General features: G+C 35.7%; 1 protein-coding gene across 1 annotated transcript; it reads left to right on the top strand.

Annotated features, from left to right (window-relative positions):
- The first annotated feature begins 376 nt into the window (after positions 1-376).
- otoa (otoancorin) lies at positions 377-23,247 on the top strand. Its single transcript, XM_048153427.1, has 30 exons — positions 377-516; positions 1,958-2,048; positions 2,192-2,295; positions 3,723-3,744; positions 4,164-4,200; positions 4,309-4,441; positions 4,742-4,810; positions 5,271-5,461; positions 7,318-7,481; positions 7,598-7,669; positions 8,137-8,261; positions 8,422-8,564; positions 9,647-9,755; positions 9,848-10,069; positions 10,158-10,319; positions 11,177-11,317; positions 11,398-11,453; positions 11,627-11,747; positions 11,868-11,986; positions 12,138-12,273; positions 13,371-13,564; positions 13,836-13,926; positions 18,908-19,073; positions 19,265-19,449; positions 19,907-20,059; positions 20,407-20,549; positions 20,923-21,059; positions 21,145-21,242; positions 22,324-22,522; positions 22,719-23,247. The coding sequence occupies exons 1-30, from the start codon at positions 412-414 to the stop codon at positions 22,796-22,798; spliced, it is 3,768 nt and encodes a 1,255-aa protein (XP_048009384.1). The 5' UTR covers positions 377-411; the 3' UTR covers positions 22,799-23,247.
- Positions 23,248-23,615: the final 368 nt, after the last annotated feature.

The raw sequence follows: 23,615 nt of genomic DNA, 5'->3' as shown, positions 1-23,615 counted from the left end.
TTTTACTGTTTACACTTGGACTACCCAAGGGTGAACTATTGTGCAAGCAGCATGTTTCGTTTTTGGATTTAACAAGTCATCAGGGACCTAATAAGATACTGTTCATTCACATAGAAACATCTAATTGTCAATGTAACATTTGACTTTAGTATGGTACATGAAACTCATTAACTCCAAAATAATATATAATTAAGCATGTAAAAACAGAAAGATATGCCCAGTTTATTTAAAATAATAATCTCAACTGCTATAAGAAAAGTCTGTGAATTTATGTCTGATTATTTAAAATACAGATGATGGAAAGTAAAGTCTTACCCCCACAAATTCACAAATGCAATTTCATAGCTGTCGCACCTGCACTGTACATCTAGATACTCTTCAATATTCTGGGGTGGGAGGGGTTGAGAAGACATGAGAGTGGAAAATCATGTTGTAATGAATCCAGTGTGCACCTGTTCAGCAGACCGTCAGCTTCAATTATACTTGTGTCTCAAGATCTCAAAATCATCACTCACAGTGAGTACCTCCATCACATTTTTAAACATTTTTACTCTTAAACATCCTGGTTACTAGTTTATTGCTTTAGCTTATTCCAATCACTACTTTTATATTAATATAGGTGACACTGATGTTCACTGAATGGAGTTAATAATTAAAATTCTTAAAAATAATACTATTTAAATGTTTTTTTTTATGGGGGGGGGGGTCTTTTTATTTAAAGCTTGTGAATTTAAACAGGACTCTTATTTCAGTAGATGTATAATAAGATCTGTATTCTATTATAATGATGGTTGTACATTTTGTACATTGTAAAAAGAGATCAGGACCTACTGAATGTCTGTTTTTACTTGATCTAACACCCCCAGAATTACCTTGGTGTAACCTAAAGTAGTCAGGTTGATTCTGTTATATTAAATAATATTTTTGGATTAAATAATACCAGTTCATTTGCATGTAACCACACTTTTCAGTTACTGTGCAATGATTTTTTTAAGGTTTAAGAATTAAGGGAGGATTATTTAATAGATACAAACCTATTTATCTTTTTAAACAACAATCTTTGCTAGAGAACATAAATATTGACTCTGATATAATTCCAACAAACAGATGTAAAATGCATGAAAGGATATGTAACTTTAATGGTTCATTTACTGTAAGGTAGACTGAAAAATAAAATATTTAAGCAAAATATGTCATTAATGTGGGCTCTGTTCATCCATTGAAAATATTATTTGCAGCAACATAATGCTCTATGGCCAAAACAAATGAGCTATTCAAATCAAAGGAAACCCAATCATAGTAAAATGGTAATGATTTGCCTTGACATACAGCTTCTCTGGGTAAGACGTAAAGGCTGTTTTTCTCTAGCTGTATTCCAGTGAGAGTGATCTCACACTGGCAGTATCCTAGCAATCGTCCTAAATCCTCACAGGTAGATGTGAGAATGGTATATGCAGTACCTGAGAGTCAGTTGGCATGCCTATAACCATAGTGAGAACAACACATATACAACAGGGACCCTTTAAAACAGGTGGAGACTAGTATGGTTCTGGTTTTTGTGTTAACATGTTAAATAATTACATAGTCTCCATTTAATTTTAATGTGGCCTACCTTTTATTTTGTATGTATTTTATTGCTATTCAAAAAAATCACGCTTATATCTGTTACATAAATTATTTGAGTATCTACAGTTTTCTTTTTGTTCTTGCATGTTTAAATAATGCAAGCTATGCAAACATTAATACATCTGAATGGAACTGTTTTGCATGTAATCAGATATGTCTGGATTGTCCACATGTGATTTACCTGTGTCCGATGATGACATTACAGATAATAAAGCGATCGCTGATATCTATATACACAATATGCAGGAGAGCATTATGGAAAATTATTATTTATAATGTTCTTGCAATGTGATGAATTCACCGAAATCTTCTAAATCCATATTGTCTATAGAGCTTCATCCGGAGAAAGAGAACAGGGAACAACGTGATGGGGTTTTATAGAGAGGGTTTGATCCTCTCTCTTCTAATCCAGTGGGCTACAGGTAAACTAGTTTAATAGTATCACTTTGGATCATTTTGGATCTTACATAGAGTTTTGTAAAGCTTGTTGTAGGACAACGAACAACAAAACTTCATTAGTTTCATCAAAAATGTTCTGTGTGTACTGTGCTGTTATTCCATACAGCAATGTCCCTCGCTGGGACAACATCAGAGATGCCTGATCGTAACCAGTCAACGATAGACTTTCCGAAACTACCTGCAGACTTCAGGGAAATGGCCAAGAAACTGGTAACTTATCTAATACTGAAAATACCATATAGGTGTTTCTTCAACTATAGGCACTACTAAAAAAATTTTGGAATAAAATTGCTGACTGTTTTGTCTTGCTGAGACTAATCTCATAGCTAACATATTATATATCCTTATTACACGACTCTGTGGAATACCTGATTCTGATTGGTCAATGGCGCATCCAGCGGTATGTTATTCCCCGATGACAATAGCTGAAAACAGTTAACATAGGCTCATCCGGGTTATATGCTTATATGCGTTATATGCTTGCAACGGGTTTTCCTCATGGAAGTTTTGCCTTTGGTGAGCTAATAAAATATTAAAAAGCAGTCAAATTTTGTGTAGTTATTTAATTATGTCATCCGCTCTCAAGTTTCATACAAACGCAGCTGCTGCCATTTTACAACTATTGTTTTGTTTACTGTAATGGATTGAGATAACAAACAGGTACGAATTTAAATCAGTTTAATCTTAGATCAATATCTTATCCCCGGAATTATTTATGTGGCGAAATGCCATGTAATATGCTGTATGACTGTACCGTATATCTCTTAAATGTGTTTCTGTCTAGTTTGAACTTGCCACGCGAACAATTGCTCTCTCCGCGGAAGCGGACTCAGATCGACTCAGATCAATATTTCGTGTCTAATTAATTACTTATGTGGCAAGTAGCCGTGTAATAAGTGGGATAATGTACATCCATTCGGTTGTTATCTCAGAATAAACCCTGGCTGATCACCCTGTTGGGGTTTATTCTGAGATAACAACTAGCTGGATGTACATTATCCCTTTCTTAACGGACACAATTACGCAATATTTTTACACTTTTGGCACAATTTAACAAAATTACAGCTTGATTAGAAAAGATCCACAATTAAATATTCTCTTCATTGTGAGGGTGTGGTAAGGCATGGAGAGGAGATGAGGATGTAGCTTGTACTTTTAACTGAAATAATGATAAAAACAGGACAATTTAACAAGCAAAACATAAAAACAATACTCAACCGAGAACTGAGGAAACTGAGGGTATTAAATACAAAGGTAAATTAGTACTTAAACAAGACACAGGTGATGGCAATTTATAGAAACAAACTAGCAACAGGAACCAAAGGAACAAAGGAAACAGGAACTAAACACAGGGAAATAAGAACATTCACAATATAACAGGAACAAAAAACAAACACAGAACGTGACATTCACACATGATATTTAACTGGTTTCCTTTACACATCACACGATTTATCACATGAATATTCAATATTCATGGGAATCTATCTAGGGGGAATCTATAAATAAAATAATTCATGAGTCATTAATCAACAATCAATTTTTTGTGTGTAAGTCTTATTCAGAAGAACAAATAGCACTGTCCACTTACATTGTTTCATAATTTAATAATTACATTTCCTTATATTTTTTGACAGATGATCACATGCTCCAAGAAAGGTAAAATGTCTGAACGCAAACAGCCACATTTACCATTTAGCCTTACATAATCATGGTATCAAAATTACTTATGTGTTGCACCTGTACTTAATGCGATAAATGATGTAGAGGGCATTATTTCATAAACCATATGCAAACACAAGTGCCCAAGGAAACTATGTAGGATATATTTGCATACATTTTAGCTGGAAAAAAGTTCCATTCGAGCACTCCCACGCCCTGAACAAAATGTATTAATCTACTAGACATAATAATCTGCTAATCTTTCATCATAAATCTAATTTGATATTTTGAAGTCAGATTGCAATTATAGATTCTCTCATATTTTTCCTTTTGTTTCCAGTCATAAAGAGAGAGTGTTTGTGTTTCTCAGTCATGCATTGCGTCTTTTGTTAAATGATGTGGTTGTATTGTTTTAGGTTACCACATGCCTGTAATGAACAATTCACTGAACAGGTAGATTGCCACTGAACTGATGATATATTGCCAGGTGTATATTTGAATACTAATGATCACATTACATTGCATGGAAAACATCTATATATTTTCCCCTTTATCACTCAGCTCATATGCACAGACACAAGGCCAGATGATGGAGAGCCCTGCCTCTATGTTTATGGAGCTTCTCTCCTCCCTCCCTCCATCCTTCCCCCTTCGCTCCAATCAGTCCAATGAAACAGCAGAAGACCAAGCCTGGGTAACTCTAACTATTCCAAACACACGCACATTACACCTAGCCATATCACATCTAACTGGGGGCTTCCAACTGACTTCTTTTGTTGTTAAAGTAAGATGCTTATAGTTACTACACACTAAATCTAACCCAAAGCCTAACCCCAAAAATCCAACTTTTTGGCAACAGATTTAGCTAAGTGCTTTGAGCATCGTTTGCCAAATGGATATACTTACATACTGAGAGATAAAGGAACATACTCATATATCCTTATTCTACTTTTATTTTATGTTCATCCTGATGGGAAATCTACAATAAATTCAGAGCATTGCTGAAAAATTGCAGAACTGCACCAACATGGGCCATATGATTGAGCTCATGAGGAACACTACGGTTAGTGCTGGACTACCAGAGAAAAAATATAATATAATTTAATATAATATAAGACCAGATATATTTGGAATGAAGTTAAGTTGATAGTTAAAGGGTTAGTTCACCCAAAAATGTCCATGTCGTTCCACACCGGTAAGACCTTTGTTCATCTTCGGAACACAAATTAAAATATTTTTGATGAAATCCAAGAGGTATATGACTCGTCCATGGATGGCAATATAATCACCACTTTCAAGACTGCAGTGGTTCAAATTTAATTAATTGAAGCGAAGGTCTTACGGGTGTGGAATGACATGAGGGTGAGTAATAAATCACAGAAATTTCATTTTTGGGTGAACTACCCCTTTTTTTGGGATAATTCTTTTCTAAGTAGTGTCTCATATTTGTTGCCTTCTTTTGGAAGGAGAATGACATTAACATACCTTCTCTTCATTCTTTTTTTTTACATTTGCACTCTCAGGACAGCCCTCGTTGTTTCATGAGGGCATTCATGGCTCCTCTTTCCTGGATGGCCATTATGCAGAACGGAACAGACCTCAACAAAGAAGATCTAACAAAGCTTCTATGGGCGGCTAAACCTTTCTTAGAAACAATGCCTCCATCTAGCTTTGTTCTTCCAGCATTTTCACAAAGCTCTCACCTGGCTGAAATGTAAGTTTATTCCTTTTTATTAAACTCAAGTGACTGAACATGTGGACAGGTGTGTGCGTAAGTGGTACGCAGGTGCGCATGCGCGGTAAAAATAAACGAGGCGCACCAGAAAACATGGAGGGAAGCGCATTTTGAGTACCGGTTCACTGGGGCATGTTTACTTACTGGAGTAGGATTTTTCTCCATCTCTGGTAAGATAGCAATCATGACGATAAGTGTGTTCTTTAATTATTAGGTGTGCAACGGATCGCAGTTAATCCGTGATCCGTACGGATAAGGTCCAACGGTTCGGCAAGCATGTGATTCGCTTATAGAGGGTATGCACGTGACGTCACCGTCGACCGTTACTACTGCGGTCACGGCCACTGAGTGGCAAAAGACTGAAGGGGCTCGCACACCGGACGCGAAGCTCAGCGCCTCGCCACGTCTTTCAAATTCGAACGCATTGTTTTAGAACTATAGTGTACGCACACCGGCGGCGACATTCGGCGCCTGTCCGCGGCGCCCAGCTACGACTCGGAAAAAAATATAAAACAACGCGTTCGAATTTGAAAGACGTGTCGCGGCGCTGAACTTCGCGTCCAGTGTGTGCGAGCCCATTGAGCAGCAGCATTGGTTTTCGCCGTGTATGTCGCGAAAAACACACAAAACACATCCAAAACGTGAAAGAGCTTTGTGACTGACTGTACAAATAGCTTTGACACAAACACTGAGGTATATATTTATAAACTGCAGAAAGCAACAGGGAAAAAAGCAAATGGATCACTGCATTTCACAGAAACAGCTCGACTCCAGGCAGAGAAAGATGTTTTAGTTATCATTTTGTGTCAAATTGTTGGATTTTGAGGTAAAATCATACCGTTGTATTGTTATATATTAGTTTGACAACTCATCAATTAATTATTTTCCATCTTATATTCTGCATAATTGGGTGTTTTTAAATAAACAACACTGACAAAAACTATACTATAAAACTATATATGTTTTAGGACTGGACAATATGATGATATAACATTGATATATAAGTGATTACGCGGATTTAAACCTACCGATATTGTAGTTATATAAAATATTCACAGGCAGATTTGCTTTATGTGTCTCCCCGCCATCGAAATCGGGCACATATAAATGTCAGGAAACACGACTCCAGGCTGCATGTCAATATCATGGATTAGGTTTATTTGACAAGTTGTAAGGAACACATTCAATTCCAACCTTTAGTGTAATTCGTTAGTTTTACTCGCGTTTTCGCAGTTTCCCCTGTTAAATCCAGTCACGCAGCAGGTTCTTTTGCCACTCAGTCCAGCTGAGGGAGCGCGTTTTCGGCGGGAAAGTGACGTCGAATTTAACCGAAACGCGGCGCATACAGAGACACAGAGAGAGAGAGACAGTCAGACAGCGCTCGAACACCAAATTAATTACTCTTTAGCGTTTACTTGCACTTAAACGGACACATACACAGAAAATTATGTCAAAACGCATGTCTCGGCAAGTATTCTCTCGGTTATGTCATAAGTGAACTGTTGAGAAAGAAACCAGATGTGTGTCGGTCCATGCTTTCCTTCTTAAAGTGACAGCAGCCTTTGCTGTTGTCTGTCAATAATGTTAGTAAAATAAAATAAAATAAGATAGTAGGAGAGCAGTCAGGAGAAAAGTGACGAGGACAGCTTTTAGGATAAGCGTGTTGCGTAAAGTGTGAGTACCAAGCAACATCTCCAGGTGCTCCCTTGAGAACCAGACCATAAAAGTTTGTGCACCCCTGCATGTGGAGTACCTTTACCTTATTCTACAATTTTGATGTAAAATTTTGCTTCCCTGTTTGTGTCTGTCATCTCGCCTGCCTCATTATGCTCAAGGATGAAGGTGTTTAGTGAGGTGTTCAGCGTTCTGTCTGAAGAACAGAAGAATGAGATTATAGGGTGGGTCAAAGAAAGAGTTGCACAAAATGAATTTAACTGCCTTCTGAAAGCACCCGCCTCCAACAAGCTGCCTTCTAAACCACAGGAGAAACCTACCATGAGTAAGTTTTGTATAACCTTATATAAGCTTTTATTATCAAAACAGATCTGAATCATTTTAAATGATAATCGAATAATAATAATTGAATAATAATTTAAATAATATTGACTAATCTAGAAAATGGCCCACCACACAAGGGTGTGACAGGCGGACCAGGAGCTGAAGCGACTGACCATCCTGCAATGAATGGTAAAGAACTGAAAACAAAAATTAATTTTTGGAATAAAAAAAAAAAAAAAATGAAGAACTGGAATGGAATGGCAAAGTGTTGAAGAAGGAGAGGAAACATTGGGAAAGAAAAGATAACAAATACAGAGACAGAAAAGCATGTGGTGGAAGAAAGGAGAGTTATATAGAGAACTGCAGTGATGCAATGGATCATAAACAGAAGAGTGGAAAACACCAAAGATAGACAATACTGATATTTGAAGATAGGAGAATTATTAATTACATTAAAATTATAATAATTAGTTATTTGATTATTTTAATATTTAATATTAAGTTATTTTATTTATTAATTTATTTGCACTCTTTTTTACATAAAGTGCTTTGCAAGCAAACATTCAACATTTCTCTTTCTTTCTTTCTTTCTTTCTTTCTTTCTTTCTTTCTTTCTTTCTTTCTTTCTTTCTTTCTTTCTTTCTTTCTTTTAATAGCTTCAACAGCAGTCCGTATATGTCCTCCTGGATTGCTCTGGCTGAGGGCTAGGATGTTGGCAATAATGGGACCTTTCCTATCCCGACTGCCTTTAGAGGAAGTAAAGACAATCCCTAAAAATGAGGTCAGTGTCTGTGACATGATATGTGACATGATATGCAAACAAATACACATAATGTGTATTGTTCCATGGTGTTTGTGTCTCAGAGCCAGCAATAATAACCATCTAAAACCTAAACCACCTATTTCTCAGCAAATTCAATGATAATCTTTCTTTTCCTCAGCTTTGTGAGTTTTTCAGGACTCCAGATTTCTCTCCATCTTTTCATAATGTTAGTGGAATGCAGCCCGCCCTGGGCCGGACACTTTTTCAACGTTTGAAACAAGAGTGTTCCAGCAGTGACAATTTCACTCAAAACATGGACAGGTTAGGATCTGCATCATTAGTGTGCGTTAAGTGCATGCTTTGGTAAATGATATTCAAGTTAACAGCCGTAATACACTGATTGTGACATTGTGATTGCAATTATGAGAAACAAAGTTGCAATTACAAAAAGTTGCATTGTGAGAGTCACATTTGTAATAAATCAAGTCAAAATTGTGAGACATCACTGGCCGCTTTATTATGTACACCTTACTAATACCAGGTTGGACCCCCTTTTGCCTTCAGAACTGCTTTAATTCTTCATAGCATAGATTCAACAAGATACTTGAAACATTCCTCCGGGATTTTGGTCCATATTGACATGATAGCATTACGCTGTTGCTGCAGATTTGTCAGCTGCACATCCGTGATGCGAATCTCCCATTCCACCACGTCCTATTGGCTCTATTGGATTGAGATCTGGTGACTTTGGAGGCCATTTGATCTCTGGCATTAACAAGGCATTTTTCACCCACAGAACTGCCGCTCACTACATATTTTCTCTTTTTCAGACCATCCTTTGTAAACCAGAGATGGTTGTGTGTGAAAATCCAGCAGTTTCTGAAATACTCAGAACAGCCCTTCTGGCACCAACAACCATGCCATGTTCAAAGTCATTTAAATCAAATTTCATCCCCATTCTGATGCTCAGTTTGAACTTCAGCGGACCATTTTTTTTACCATGTCTACATGCCTAAATGCCACTGAGTTGTTGCCATATGATTAGCTGTTTAGATATTTGAATTAACGAGCAGTTGGAGAGGTATACCTAATAAAGTGGCTGGTGAGTGTCCCACTATGAAATATAAAGCTGCACATACATGAAACAAAGTTGCAATTCAATTGCAAAAAATAAAGCCATATTGTGAGATATAGTCACACTTGTGAGATACAAAGTCACACTATGAAATATAATGTCACATTTGTTTAAAACAAACTTGCAACATAAAAAAATCACAATTATGTTTTTAGTTTTTTTTTTTTTTTTTTTTTTTTTTTTTTTTTTAGTCCATGGATTCCCCCTCACTCTATATACAAGAACATCTTCAAAACATATTCAATCCCAATTTTTTCTGTTTTCATAGATTGGGCTCTCTGGCTTGTTTTATTGATGGCACACTGTCTCTGAATCTGAATCTAAGTAGAAAACTGCTGTCTCAGATTGATGCCTGTAAAAATTCTGAAATAGACAAGGTCAGAACTGCCACTTTATTGAACCATTGCTGCTCCCAAATATTTATAGCATAACTGTAAACTTATTGTCTTTCCACTTGACCCTCCCTCAGGTGAAGAGACAGTTAGTACAGAACATTCTGGAGAAAGATAGCGGTGCTTCCTCTCCTGAGATGCTCCAGTCTCTGGGATCCTCTGTGTCTGTTCTTCCCCTTTCCATACTGTCCCGCTTCACCCCTAAGGACCTGAACAACACCCTCAGCAGCTTTAGACAGGCCAAATGGAGCCCAGCTCAAGCTAAAACTCTGGCTCAGAAACTGTTGGAAAATGCTACGGTTTGATTTTCTGCTCAGCTTATATGAACTGTTTTTTGTTTCTTGATTTACCCATTTATTGTTTTCACAAGAATGTTTTCTTTTGTAGAATATAAATGGTGAGAAGCTGCTGTCTCTGGGTTCGATGGTGAGAGGGGTAGCCAGTGCCGTCCTCAAGAATGTGAAGGCAGAAGGTTTGCTGGGAAATGAAGCCCTGAAAACTATGAGTGAGAAGATGTCCTCCCTACAAAGAACAGCATTACTGGAAGCGGTAAGTTTGTTCAGAAAGAGATGGAAAGGATAAGGAGAAAGAAACTCTTATTAAGGCTTAACCTTGAGTTATCATTATTCTTAACACTGCTTTTTAACCCTGGGTAAAGCAATGTTTCACACTTGTAATTTAGAAGCGGGGGTTAGCACTGCTTTGTACCCGGGGTTATGAAATCCAGCTCTGAAGCAAGGTTAGCACCACTTTTGTGGTGTTGACCCTTCATTGCCAAATAATGCGTTTGAGGGGAGATATGCCAAATGGTGACAGAAAACTTGACAATTGGAGTAAAGAAGAGATTGTTTTATTCTTACCTTTTATAGTTCAAAAAGTCCATTCAGGATAAACTTGATACTAGCCTACCGTCTGTACAGTCTGCAATAATATGAATATGAATATGAAGATGCTTGAGTCTTTTTGTAAACATATCGTGTTCACAGTTTATCCAGTCAGTGACACTGACACCACAAATATGCAAATAAGAACATTAACTCAGGGTTTAGTGTGAAATGACATATTGGGAATGCTTAAAGGATTAGTTCACTTTCAAATAAAATTTTCCTGATAATTTACTCACACCCATGTCATCCAAGATGTTCATGTCCTTCTTTCTTCAGTCGAAAGGACTGAACATCTTGGATGACATGGGGTGAGTAAATTATCAGGAAAATTTTATTTGAAAGTGAACTAATCCTTTAAGATATACTTAGAATACCTAATACCAGGGATAACTATTTCAAGTGTGAAAAGCTCTATTATTTGCAAATTGCAAGTGACCACCAAAGTATCAATAAAACTTCTTATGGCACCTCCTTGACTTTTCGCTCTCTCTCTCTCTCTTGATTTTGTCAACTCCTCAGTTCCGCCGTGATGTGAACGCATCTGAACTGGTGAAGGGGTTGCCAGATTCTCTCCTCTCTTCTCTGTCTCTGTCCACGCTGGAGAAGGCAGACCTCAGTTCTGTGGACCAGCTTCAGGGACGTGGCTGGACTGCTGCTCAAGTACGCAAACTAGAAATTCAAACTAAAAATCCAAATCTAATACAATTCCATCAATTTTTTCTCTGTTTTTCTCTCTGTAGTCAACTTTCCTTTTGAAGAAGATTTTGGGTAATAAGATCAACCTTGGTGAATTACGGTGAGACTCTTTATTATTGCAACAGTTAACTTTACATAGCCATTAAAGAATCTTTTTTTTTTAATAGGAAAGTGAAAATCTTAAGTAAACAGATAATAGGTCTTATATAAACCATATACTTTAATAATAAAAAAGAAGCAGTATCTTGATCAAGCTTACTGTGTTTTCAACAGGAAGTTGGGTCAGGCTGTACAAGGTGTCACCTGTGAAATGATTGAAAAAATCAATCGAACTGATGCTTTGGATATGGCACAGACACTTAACAAATCCTGCATCTGGCTCTCCAGGGTTCAGGTAAACATCACATATTCATTCATTCTTCCAACACAAATTCTTTCATCAACTCTGCCACTTTTCCATGATCAAATCTATAAAAAAACCAAAACAACAGAATTTGTGTTTTTTCATTCTCAGATTCGCTGTGCAGCTCAAAAACTCTTTGCAAGTCTGGAGGAACAGAGACCAGGATATTTCAGTGACATTAAAAACTCTGAGCTCCAGGCCATCCCAGCTCTGCTGCTCATCCATCTACCGTAAGAACAGAACAGCGCAATTTAACATAAATTTAAGTTTTAAATTCTTTCTAATTAAATTTTAGTTAAGTTTAAATCATATGCTAAGACAGGCAGGATTTTCTTTATTTTTCCTTTCTCACATGTATCCATACTGTCATGACATGTTCAGAGTGGAGAAGATTCAAAACCTGTCAGATGCTGTGTGTCCTGCTTTCATGGAGAAGATGAAGCAAGTCAACCTGTCCTCTCTGCCAAACAGTTCTCCAGCACGCTACGCACTTACCAAAAGAGCGATCGGCTGCCTGGTAATACGTGCACAGGCACACGCTTTTCTTTTCATGTCTAAAAAAACCCACATATCTTAAGTTAACGTGTTGCTGTTTGCAACCAACGTGACACATTTCTGAGTAAAAGATTCAATTCAACAAGAAAAACTGTAGCATGGAACTTATTCATCATGATGTAATGTGAGTTAGCTAAAAAAAAAATACTGCACTGTTTTTCAGGGATTAAAGCAACAACAACAAAAAATAGTGTTCTGACTAAAAACTTTTTTAACGCTATGTCATATTTCTTTAACCATCACTTAATTTAAGTACTTGAGACAAATAGCGGAAGAAGTAGAAGATGAAGAAGGGAAGACGATGTTTTAGTACAGCTTTTCTATTGCCAGTTTGCATAATGACAAAGCTGTTTTCAATTTATGAAATTAAACTGCAAGGCTCAATGCTAAGAATTTTTTCTACTGGCCTGGTTGGGTCAGTGGTTCACATCCATCCATCCAACCAACCAACCAAATCATATTAAAATAAATTGGATTTTTTTTCAATTATTGTTTTCATTCTATTTGACCCCATGTAACCTTGTATTGTAATAAGGTTATGACACCAAAATTTTAGATACGAGTGAAATTCCTCAATTCTCGATTCCAGTTTCAATATGAAAAAAAAAAATCCTAATACAAAGTTCAAACATTATTATAGACAATTTAACCATCAGTAATAAAATAAGATTAACAAATTACAAGTAAATGCAACAGAACAATGATACAAACGAAATGAACAGTTAAGTTTTTCAGGCAGATCAAACAGTATTCAGGTGTACAGAAATTGAATAATCAAATGTAAGTTAGTCTTGTATATAAGTGTATAAGTCTTTTGATGCTTCAAAAGATGCAAGCACACTGTTCAAAGATGCCGTTTAACTCTTGTTTACATGGACAAACAATGGAAAAGCAGCGCGAATGCGAAAACACATTCTCTGTAAACAGCCCCTAAATGGTTATTTGGCTATTGTGTATAATTATCCAGTAGTCAGTTCAGGTGATGTGACATGTGAAAGCTATTTTCCTGTTGGAAACTACTGCAGGCACTGTCCTAATCTGTATCCTGTGTTTGTGCAGAAGGGGAATGTGTCTGATCTGTCTGCAGCAGAGGTTTTGACTCTAGGTCCTCTGGTGTGTGAGTTAGACCCAGCCTGGATCTCCTCTCTGAACTCTGCGGCTCTGAACTCCACCCTGCAGGCTCTCGCGTCCTGTCAGTTTATCCAACAACAGCACAGAGAGAATCTGTTCAGACTGCTTACGGGCACATACGGGTAACAGCATCACACAAACCACAGTGTGTTCACACAACCTACAATCTCACACTTAACCTCAGACCTCAGATCCCACATCCATTTTTTTTCATTGTTAAAGAGACTATGCCTGCTGTGGCTTCAAGACAACAACGTTTTAAACATTTGAAAAAAAACTTTACATTAAACAACCAACTTGTTAAAGCCTTAAAACATGCAGCTCTAAAACTGTGTTGGAATTAGACATTTTGTATTGCTATTAATAATGTATTTGTCTTTTCATTTGAACAAGGGACCCTGCTTACTGGTCAGAGGAAGACACGAGGGCACTTGGTCCTCTTTTGTTGCTTAATGACACTGCTGTTGAAAAGCTGCCATCCAAAGTAAGAATCTCATTTATTTATTTCCACAGGTGATTTATTTATTTACATTAAAAACATAATAATAATGAGGCCTTTTCACACTGCGCTTAACCCCATGTTATCTTCATTCCAAACACCGCCTGGGTAAAGGAGGGTTTCACATTTGTAATTTAGATGCATGGTTAACACTACATTTTAATCATGAAACCCTGCTCTGGATCAGCGGTGCATAAACAGTTGTTTCTGCGTATGATACGAAAAATGTCAAACTGTGATGGAAAACATGATAATTGGAGAGAAGAAGAGTTTCATTCTTACCTTTATAGATGTTAGTTGGCTAACGATGCTTTTGGGGAATGTGCGAGTGAGCTGGATGATTACTGATATACAGGAGAGTTCTTGGAACATTAGAATACCGTTAGGGGAATGTTAGTATAACGTTACAATAACGTTATAGGAATGTTACAATAACGTTAGGGGAACATTGGAATAATGTTGGAATAATGATAGAATAACAAAATAATAACGTTAGGAGAACGTTAGAATTACGTTATAGGAAACGTTAAAACAATGTTAGAGGTATGTTATAATAACTTTAGGGGAATGTTAAAATAATGTTAGAATAACGTTAGGCAAATATTATAAACAGTTAATAAAAAACAAGATGGTTTGTAGCTAATACTAATTATAGTCCTCCATACATCCATTTTCCATACAGCTTATAATATAGTGGGTCGCGGGTGTGCTGGATGATTACTGATGTACAGCAGAGTAATGATATCGGAGTTAGAGGTACTGGGAACATTATTTTTTGGTTGCAGAACGTTGCAGTGTGGTCATCTTTCAATTACTTAAAAATAGCTCATATAGAACGTTTATTATAATGTTGATGGTAAGCCTCCATACATCCAATTTCCATATTGCTTATACTATACTGGGTTGCGGGTGAGCTGGATGAGTATTGATGTACAGCATTACTGATGTTAGAACAATAGAATATCGTTAGGGGGAAGTTAGAATAATGTTAGGGGAACGTTAGAATGATGTTAATGGAATGTCAGAATAACGTTAAGGGAACGTTAGAATAACGTTAGAATAACGTTAAGGGAATGTCAGAATAACATTAAGGGAACGTTAGAATAACGTTAAGGGAACATTAAAATAACGTTAGAATAATGTTAGGGGAATGTTATGATAATGTTAAGGAAACGTTAAAATAATGTTAGGGGAACGTTAGAATAATGTTAAGGAAAGTTAAAATAATGTTAGAATAAAGTTAGGGGAACATTAAAATACTATTAGAATAACGTTAGAGGAATATTAAAATAATGTTAGAGTAACGTTAGGAGAACATTAAAATAATGTTAAGGTAATGTTAAAATAACGTTAGGGGAACGTTAGAATAATGTTACAGGAATGTTAGTATAACATTAGGGGAACGTTAAAATAATGTTAGAATAAAGTTAGGGGAATGTTAAAATAACATTTGCGAACGTTAAAATAATGTTAGAATAAAGTTAGGGGAACATTAAAATAATGTTAGAATAACGTTAGGGGAATGTTAAAATAACGGTAGGGGGAACGTTAAAATACTGTTGGAATAAAGTTAGTGGAACATTAAAATAATGTTAGGGGAACGTTAGAATAACGTTAAGGGAACGTTAAAATAACATTAGGGGAGCGTTAAAATAATGTTAGAATAATGTTAAAATAATGTAAAATAACGTTAGCATTAAAATAAGAAAGTTAGGGCAATGTTAAAATAACATTAGGAGAACATTAAAATAATGTTAGAGGAATGTTAAAATAATGTTTGAATAATGTTACAGGAACATTAGAATAATGTTATAGAAATTTTAGAATAATGTTAGGGGAACTTTAAAATAATGTTAGAATAAAGTTAGGGGAACGTTAAAATACTATTAGAATAACGTTAGAGGAATGTTAAAATAATGTTGGAATAACATTAGGGGAACGTTAAAATAATGTTAGTAAATGTTAGTGGAACGTTAAAATAACGTTAGGAGAACGTTATAATAATGTTAGAATAATGTTAGAGGAATGTTAAAATAATGTTAGTATAACTTTAGGGGAATGTTAAAATAATGTTAGAATAATGTTAGGGGAACGTTAAAATAACGTTAAGAGAATGTGAAAATAATGTTAGAATAACATTAGAGAAATGTTAAAATAATGTTAGAATAACATTAGGGGAATGTTAGAATAATTTTCTACAAACTAAAAACTAACGTTCTTTTTCCGTTAAGAAAACTTTACTGGCTAACCAAAAACAAACTGTAAAAAAGAACATTCTGGGAACCAAAAACTAACGTTCTGACAACCAAAAAGTTTTAGCTTGGCCCCTAACGTTACTATTTTTTTTTTTTTTTTTAATTAATTTTTTTTTTTTAGAATCAAATAATAACATTCTTGGAATGTTCTTTTTAGATTTTCTTTTTGCAACCCAAAAATAATGTTCCCAGAATGTTGCAGTGTGGTTATCTTTAAATAACCAAAAAATTGCTTCTATAGAACATGTATTATAACATTGATTATAAGCCTCCATACGCCAGCCTCCAAGTCATTATTATGAGAAAAGGTCATAATTACAAGAAAGTTTCTCATTATTATGATTTACAGAATCATATTTTTTGCTCAAGTGTGGCAGTTACCCAAACTGCACACAAGAAAGTCTCCTCTTCCGCATCAAAACTCCACCCAAACGCCACTTGATTGACAAGCCTCATTTGAATTTGATTTATCATTTGCAGTGTCAATTTGAGCATTTGATTTGCCATGTTTGATGTCGGTTTGAGCATTTGATTTATTATTTGTGTTGTCCGTTTGAGCATTTGATTTGCCATTTTTGATGTTGGTTTGAGCATTTGATTTATGAATTGAGCATTGAATTATAGATTTAATTATGACAGGTAGACTAACCCGCTAGAAATTTTACGTTCCCAGAACATTCTCAGAACGTCCCCACTGATGTTAATGACGTTGCTTAGTAATGTTCCCAGTACGTTAAGAGACGGTCACGATGTGGAGTTCTTTTAAGGGTTGGGGGACGTTATTTGGTGGACCTACAGGGAACATTCAGGACGTTCTGGGAATGTTTAGGGGACTATTACTATAGGACATTCTGATAACTTCCCAAATGTCTTCTTTGTAACATTCTCGTGCGACCATAAAATAACCAAACTAGAACATCCCCCTAAACTCATATCAGGAATGTTATTAAATGAACAACAGAGGACTGTGTTGGAAAGTTCTGTTAATGTCCCAAATTTCCTCTTTGAAACGTTCTTTTTTGACTATAAAAAAAAAAAAAAAAAAATGGAATGTCCCCCTAAAGTCATATTAGGAACCTTGAACTGCTGCACTTTGACTACCAAAAGAGGATGTTTTAGGAACGTCCTGAATGTTCTGTAAAGGTTCAGAATTTTCATCAACTTTAGAGAACTTTTAGGGAATGTTACACAAGGCCCTGAAAGCGTCACCTTCTACGTGGATACTCGGTTGATGATGAAAATTAAAAATCAAATACAAATTAGTTTTAATTTGATTTTTGATACAGTTCATGCTTTCCTAAATGAGGAAATGAAATTGCATTTTAGCATTTGATTTATCATTTGAGCAGCTGTTTTAAAGTGTGATTTATTATTTAATAATTTGAGCATTTGATTTATCATTTGAGCAGCTGTTTTGAAACTTTGATTTATTATTTGATCTTTTTAAGCATTTGAATTTTGTTAGGGAAAAAAATCCACAAAAAGCCCTATTGATTCCTTCATTTTATTTTAAATGGCACTTTTAGTCCCTTGTACCATAACAGATGTGTTATGCATAACTGACAGATGTTATATACTGACAGTTAAACTAACAGTTATTTTTCGCCACAAATATATATATATATATATATATATATATATATATATATATATATATATACAGTACCACTGGAACCACTAAGATTTTTAATGTTTTTAAAAGAAGTTTCATCTGCTCACCAAGGCTACATTTATTTAATTAAAAATACAGTAAAAAACAGTAATATTGTGAAATATTATTACAATTTAAAATAACTGTTTTCTATTTGAATATATTTCACAAAGTAATTTATTCCTGTGATGGCAAAGCTGAATTTTCAGCATCATTACTCCAGTCTTCAGTGTCACATGATCCTTCAGAAATCATTCTAATATGCTGATCTGCTGCTCAAGAAACATTTAATATGTACAATTGTACAAAATATTTGTGTACAATATTTTTTTCAGGATTATTTGATGAATAGAAAGTTCAAAAGAACAGTGTTTATCTGAAATCTAATCTTTTGTAACATTATAAATGTCTTTACTTTTGATTGATTTAATGCATCCTTGCTGAATAAAAGTATTAATTTCTTTAATTTCTTTTCAAAAAAATAAAAATAAAAATTCTTACTGACCCCAAACTTTTGAACGGTAGTGTATAATGCTATAGAAGCTTTGTATTTCAGATAAATGCTGTTCTTTTGAACTTTCTATTCATCAAGGAATCCTGAAAAAAAAGTACACAACTGTTTTCAACATTGAAAATAATCATAAATGTTTATTGAGCAGCAAATCAGCATATTAGAATGATTTCTGAAGGATCATGTGACACTGAAGACTGGAGTAACGATGCTGAAAATTCAGCTTTGCATCACAGGAATGAATTACTTTGTCAAATATATTTAAATAGTACACAGTTATTTTAAATTGTAATAATATTTCACAATATACTGTTTTTTACTGTATTTTTAATTAAATAAATGTAGCCTTGGTGAGCAGACGAAACTTCTTTTAAAAACATTAAAAATCTTAGTGGTTCCAAACTTTTGGACTGTACTGTATATATATATATATATATATATATATATATATATATATATATATATATATATATATATATATATATATATATATATGTTGTCCTTTCTATTTACCAATCCATCCCTCCATCCTGCTCTTCTGTCTTGCAGAGCTGGCTGAAGTCATATCTGTCAGATCTGATGGATAGTTTGCCCAGTCAGCCTGTGGTTCCTCCTCCAAAGGAATTCCGCTCTTGGCTTGATCTCTCTGCGCTTCGCCGCAAACTTTTTGAGCTCAAAACAAGTAGCACATTACAAAGTCGCAGGAAGCGTGAAGGTATGTGTGCAAGAAAGTGCATGTGGTAGAGAAACAACATATAGGTGAAACCAGATAGTTCTTCAGATATTCAGATATGTTCTAATAATTCTCAGAGAATAACCAATAGTGGAAATACTAATGAACTTTCTATCTAAAAATATGCCATTGTCTTGATTTTCTCTCTCTGGCAATGGCGGTTTCTGTCACAGTGGGGTCTACTCTAGAGCCTACACTCATTTATATTGAGGACCTAAAACAGGGGAATGTATACTGGACTCCCCTCCAGTTCAGTAAAATGACCACGCTGACTTTCAAAGATGCCGTGCCAACATTAGGAGAGATAAACAACTACAGCACAGAACAACTGGCTGCACTCAGAACAAAAACTTTGGAGGTATACTCACACAGACATGCACACACACACACACACACACACACTATCACTACTCCTAAACCTACCAATCACAGGAAACTGTCTGCATTTTTTTAAATAAAAAAAAAACAAAAACAAAAAAAAACCATTTAGTATGTTTTTTAAGCCATTTGGTTGAAGTGTCCTCATAACCCATGTTTACGTTGTATTACCCATGTCATTATAAACATTTGTGTCCTTATAAACAATGCAGTGTTAGAATATTACAACTATATGTTTAGCAACCAACAACCAATTGCATGCCTTATAATTACGTGGTCTGGGCAGTCACGGAAACACTGTGCAATGTATAAACAGTCGTTTCTGCATATGATAGGAAAAATGTAAAAAGGCGATGGAAAACACGACAATTAGAGAGAAGAAGAGACTGTTTCATTCTTACCTTTATAGTTCCAAAATGTCTGTTTTTTTACATCAGGCATGGGGTAGTGTAACCATGTTGAATGAGTCCCAGATTACTCAACTGGGCTGCATCTGCCAGAGTTTCAGTGTTGAAGAGTTGGGCAACCTCAGCATTGCCTCAGTGGACACTCTGGAAACACTGTCTGCCTGCAACTTTATCCAGACACAGGTAATACAAACAAGCACATATTCAGTCACCAAACATCATATTAGAGTGGTTTCAGAATGATCATGTGATACCGAAGACTGGGGTAACGATGCTGAAAATTCAGCTTTGATCACAGAAATACATTAAATTTTAAATAAGAAACCAGTTATTTGAAATTGTAATACCATTTCACAATATTACTGTTTTTGCTGTATTTTTTATCAAATAAATTCAGCCTTGAGAGACTTTTATTTATTTATTGGCATTTAGCATAATTAAATATATAAATGTATTTACAAAAAATACAAAAACATAAATAAGCAAGGCAGAAAAACAAACATATATACTGAAAGTGATGAATTCCGCAGAGGACAGCAGTCTGGCAGGCCTTTGAAAGGGTGTCTGGAATCAGCGTGGCTGGACTAGGACGTCTGGAGATGGCGGGACTGGGTCAGTTTATCTGTGGTCTACAACCTACCCAGATTGATCAGCTCAATTCCACTAGCTTCAGGTACTTGCACATTTGTGGCTATATTGGAAGACTTCTGATGCAAAAGCCTCTAAGTGCCGTCTGAAATTTTCTTCTAACATGAGAATTTTTATCAAGCTTGTATGTTTAGGTTCAGTAATTTCACTTTAATGGAAATTAATAGGTCCTTTTCATTGCCATTAAAGTGAAATTACTGAACCTAAACATACGAGCTTGATAAAAATGCTCATTTTAGAAAAACATTTAAGATGGCACTTAGAGGCTTTTGCATCTGAAGTCTTCATTTTCATTTTCAAGTATGTTTATGTAGTACACTACAGCACAACAAAACAACTGCTGAGCAAATGCTGTATAAACCTGGTCATTGTGATGTCCTGTGATATGTCTTTACCAGAGACGCAATAGAGGCAGTGGGTCGTGTTTCTTGTCCTCTGAACATTAGTGATCGTCTTAAGGAAAAGGCAGTGGCTGTGTTTGGAAAGCCAGAAACCTGGACTGAAGCTCAAGTTAGTGTAATGGGCAACATCATTGGTGAGGAAAACTACTTTAAGTTTAATATCTAACTAGTTTACGATTAAAATGTGAGAACTGCCTTTGTCATTGAATGTCTCTATAGCTGGTCTAAGCGCTGTTGAGCTGGGACGTCTAAATTCAACCATCTTGCCATTCATTCAACCATCCGCCATCCCTCTCATACCTTCTGATCGCTTAGCTGTAAGTTTTCTCTCTCTCTCTCTTTTGCAAACTTGCGGCCAATGCGGCCTTTGAAGGATGTAGCCTCTGAATTGGGACGCAGTTAAAGGGTTAGTTCACCCCAAAATGAAAATTCCGTCATTAATTACTCACCCTCATGTCGTTCCACACCCATAAGACCTTTGTTCATCTTCGGAACACAAATGAAGATATTTTTGATAAAATCCGATGGCTCAGTGAGGCCTGCATTGACAGCAAGATAATTAACACTTTGGGATGCCCAGAAAGCTACTAAAGACATATTATAACGGTTCATGTGACTACAGTGGTTCAACCTTAATGTTATGAAGTGACGAGAATACTTTTTGTGCGCCAAAAAAATCAAAATAACATCTTTATTCAACAATATCTAGTGATGCGCAATTTCAAAACACTGCTTTATGAAGCTTTGAAGCTTTATGAATCTTTTGTTTTGAATCAGTGGTTACGCCCCCCAGTGGTGAACCATAAAAATTTCGAAACACTTATGATGTAACAAAACCTCGTTTACTAAAATCACGCGAGTTTGGCAGTTTGATACATGCCTTGAACAACAGCAGTGTTCTGAAATTTCCCATCACTAGATATTGTTGAATAAAGTCGTTATTTTCTTTTTTTTGGTGCACAACATTAACATTAAGGTTGATCCACTGTAGTCACATGAACTGTTTTTAAGATGTCTTTAGTAGCTTTCTGGGCATCTGAAAGTGTTTATTGTCTTGCTGTCAATGCAGGCCTCACTGAGCCATCGGATTTTATCAAAAATATCTTAATTTGTGTTCTGAAGATGAACGAAGGTCTTGTGGGTATGGAACGATATGATTGAGTAATTAATGACAGAATTTTTACTTTTGGGTGAACTAAACCTTTTATTGTGTAGTTATACACTTTGAGGCAGTCGATTGTTGATTCAGTTTAGTTCAATAACATTAATGTTGATGTTGCAAAATTCTTCAATTATGAAACAAAGCTGCTCTGCAGAAAACAGCGGTCTTTATCCACCTCAGTTCAGGTTTTGTTCTCATCCAATAATAAAGAAGTTACTGTTATAATTTGTGTTTAGGCACTGTCGGTCAGCCAGTTGAAGGCTTTGGGTCCTGATAATGCTGCCATGGTAACAGAGGCACAGCGCGCGGGACTGAGAGCCGATCAAAGGGCTGCACTGGATGAAGCCGTGGGACTGAAAACAGCACGTGCTGAAGTGTCCACTGGATCCTCCAGTACAAGCTCCAGTGGATCAGCCCCACTGCCACTAAAAGGAGGCGAGTGACAGGAAATTGTTTGAAAAACCTGTGTTGGTGATAGCTGTCCAGAACTTACACACATCTTATCAATTTGACACTGAAAAATGTTGAAAAATCTGCTAAATATCTATTAAATTTGGACCTTTTAATTGCAATTTTATTATATATAAAAAAATTGTAGTCTGAAACAGCTATGTTTCTCTTCCAACTCCAGGCGCAGCGGTCGAGAGCATGACAGGATGTGTCCTCTTCATGCAGGCCATCATGTTGATGTTACTTAGATATATTCTCTAAGAAGAAGAAGGTTCAAAGGTCACAGGATGGCATGTTTTAGATGGCAGATTTGCATGTTGATGTATGATCATGTAAACCTGTAGAATAGTATCTGGCCATTTAAGAATGACTATATTTAAAACTTAGCCACAACTTAGTGATTAGACTAAAGCCAACGATAATATGATGAGGCTGAGGTTTGATAAGGCGGGTCTATCCCATTAAATGTATTTTAGAGAGAAACTATATTTGATAATTCCGCTGTTTAGATCTTTTCAAATGCTGATTTATTATTCTATGAGAGATATTATATACTGTGCACACTTCATTAATATATCCAAGGTGTAGTTTTGTTATCAATTTATTTAATTCCAGTTAAATGTTTGTATTAAAAGTTGTGTTCTTTGGTAACAGAATTTAAATAATTTATACCCCAACATGAGGCTAATAAAGGTATGTCTGTAAAGAGAGTAAGTGTGAAATTTGAATGCAGTCAAACCAGACTTTCACACCCTCATGTGGTGTAACAGACTCAATGGTTTGCTTCAACCTTCTGTCTGGTGCACAAGGGTCTTTGTCTACTGTTGTCGGCTAAAAGATAAGTTATGAAAATTATTCAAAATGGCTAGTATGCCTCATTAATTGTCAGAGTTTAGGCTGTAATGGAAACACATTTGGTCTCCCAAACTCCCAGATCCCTTGCAAATATCAAGAACTGCAATATACACTACCATCCAGTTTGGGGTCAGCAAGTTTTTTTTATTTATTTATTTTTTTTTTTATTTAAGAAACTGATACTTCTATTCAGTAATCACAGTAAAGCAAACAATGACTGTAA

This window comes from Megalobrama amblycephala, linkage group LG13 (genome assembly GCF_018812025.1).
Source record: "Megalobrama amblycephala isolate DHTTF-2021 linkage group LG13, ASM1881202v1, whole genome shotgun sequence".
Classification (NCBI taxonomy): Eukaryota; Metazoa; Chordata; class Actinopteri; order Cypriniformes; family Xenocyprididae; genus Megalobrama; species Megalobrama amblycephala.
The sequence above is the reverse complement of the archived record's forward strand: the minus strand, read 5'-3'. Positions and strand labels throughout refer to the sequence as shown.

What these genes read in the sequence shown, in the direction of transcription:
- otoa (XM_048153427.1), top strand. Translation starts at nt 412, where the DNA reads ATGAGAGTGGAAAATCATGTTGTAATGAATCCAGTGTGCACCTGTTCA. An exon ending in GGGAAATGGCCAAGAAACTG is followed by an intron (nt 2,296 to 3,722) that starts GTAACTTATCTA and finishes ATTTTTTGACAG; the next exon opens with ATGATCACATGCTCCAAGAA. An exon ending in AGCTCATGAGGAACACTACG is followed by an intron (nt 4,811 to 5,270) that starts GTTAGTGCTGGA and finishes TTGCACTCTCAG; the next exon opens with GACAGCCCTCGTTGTTTCAT.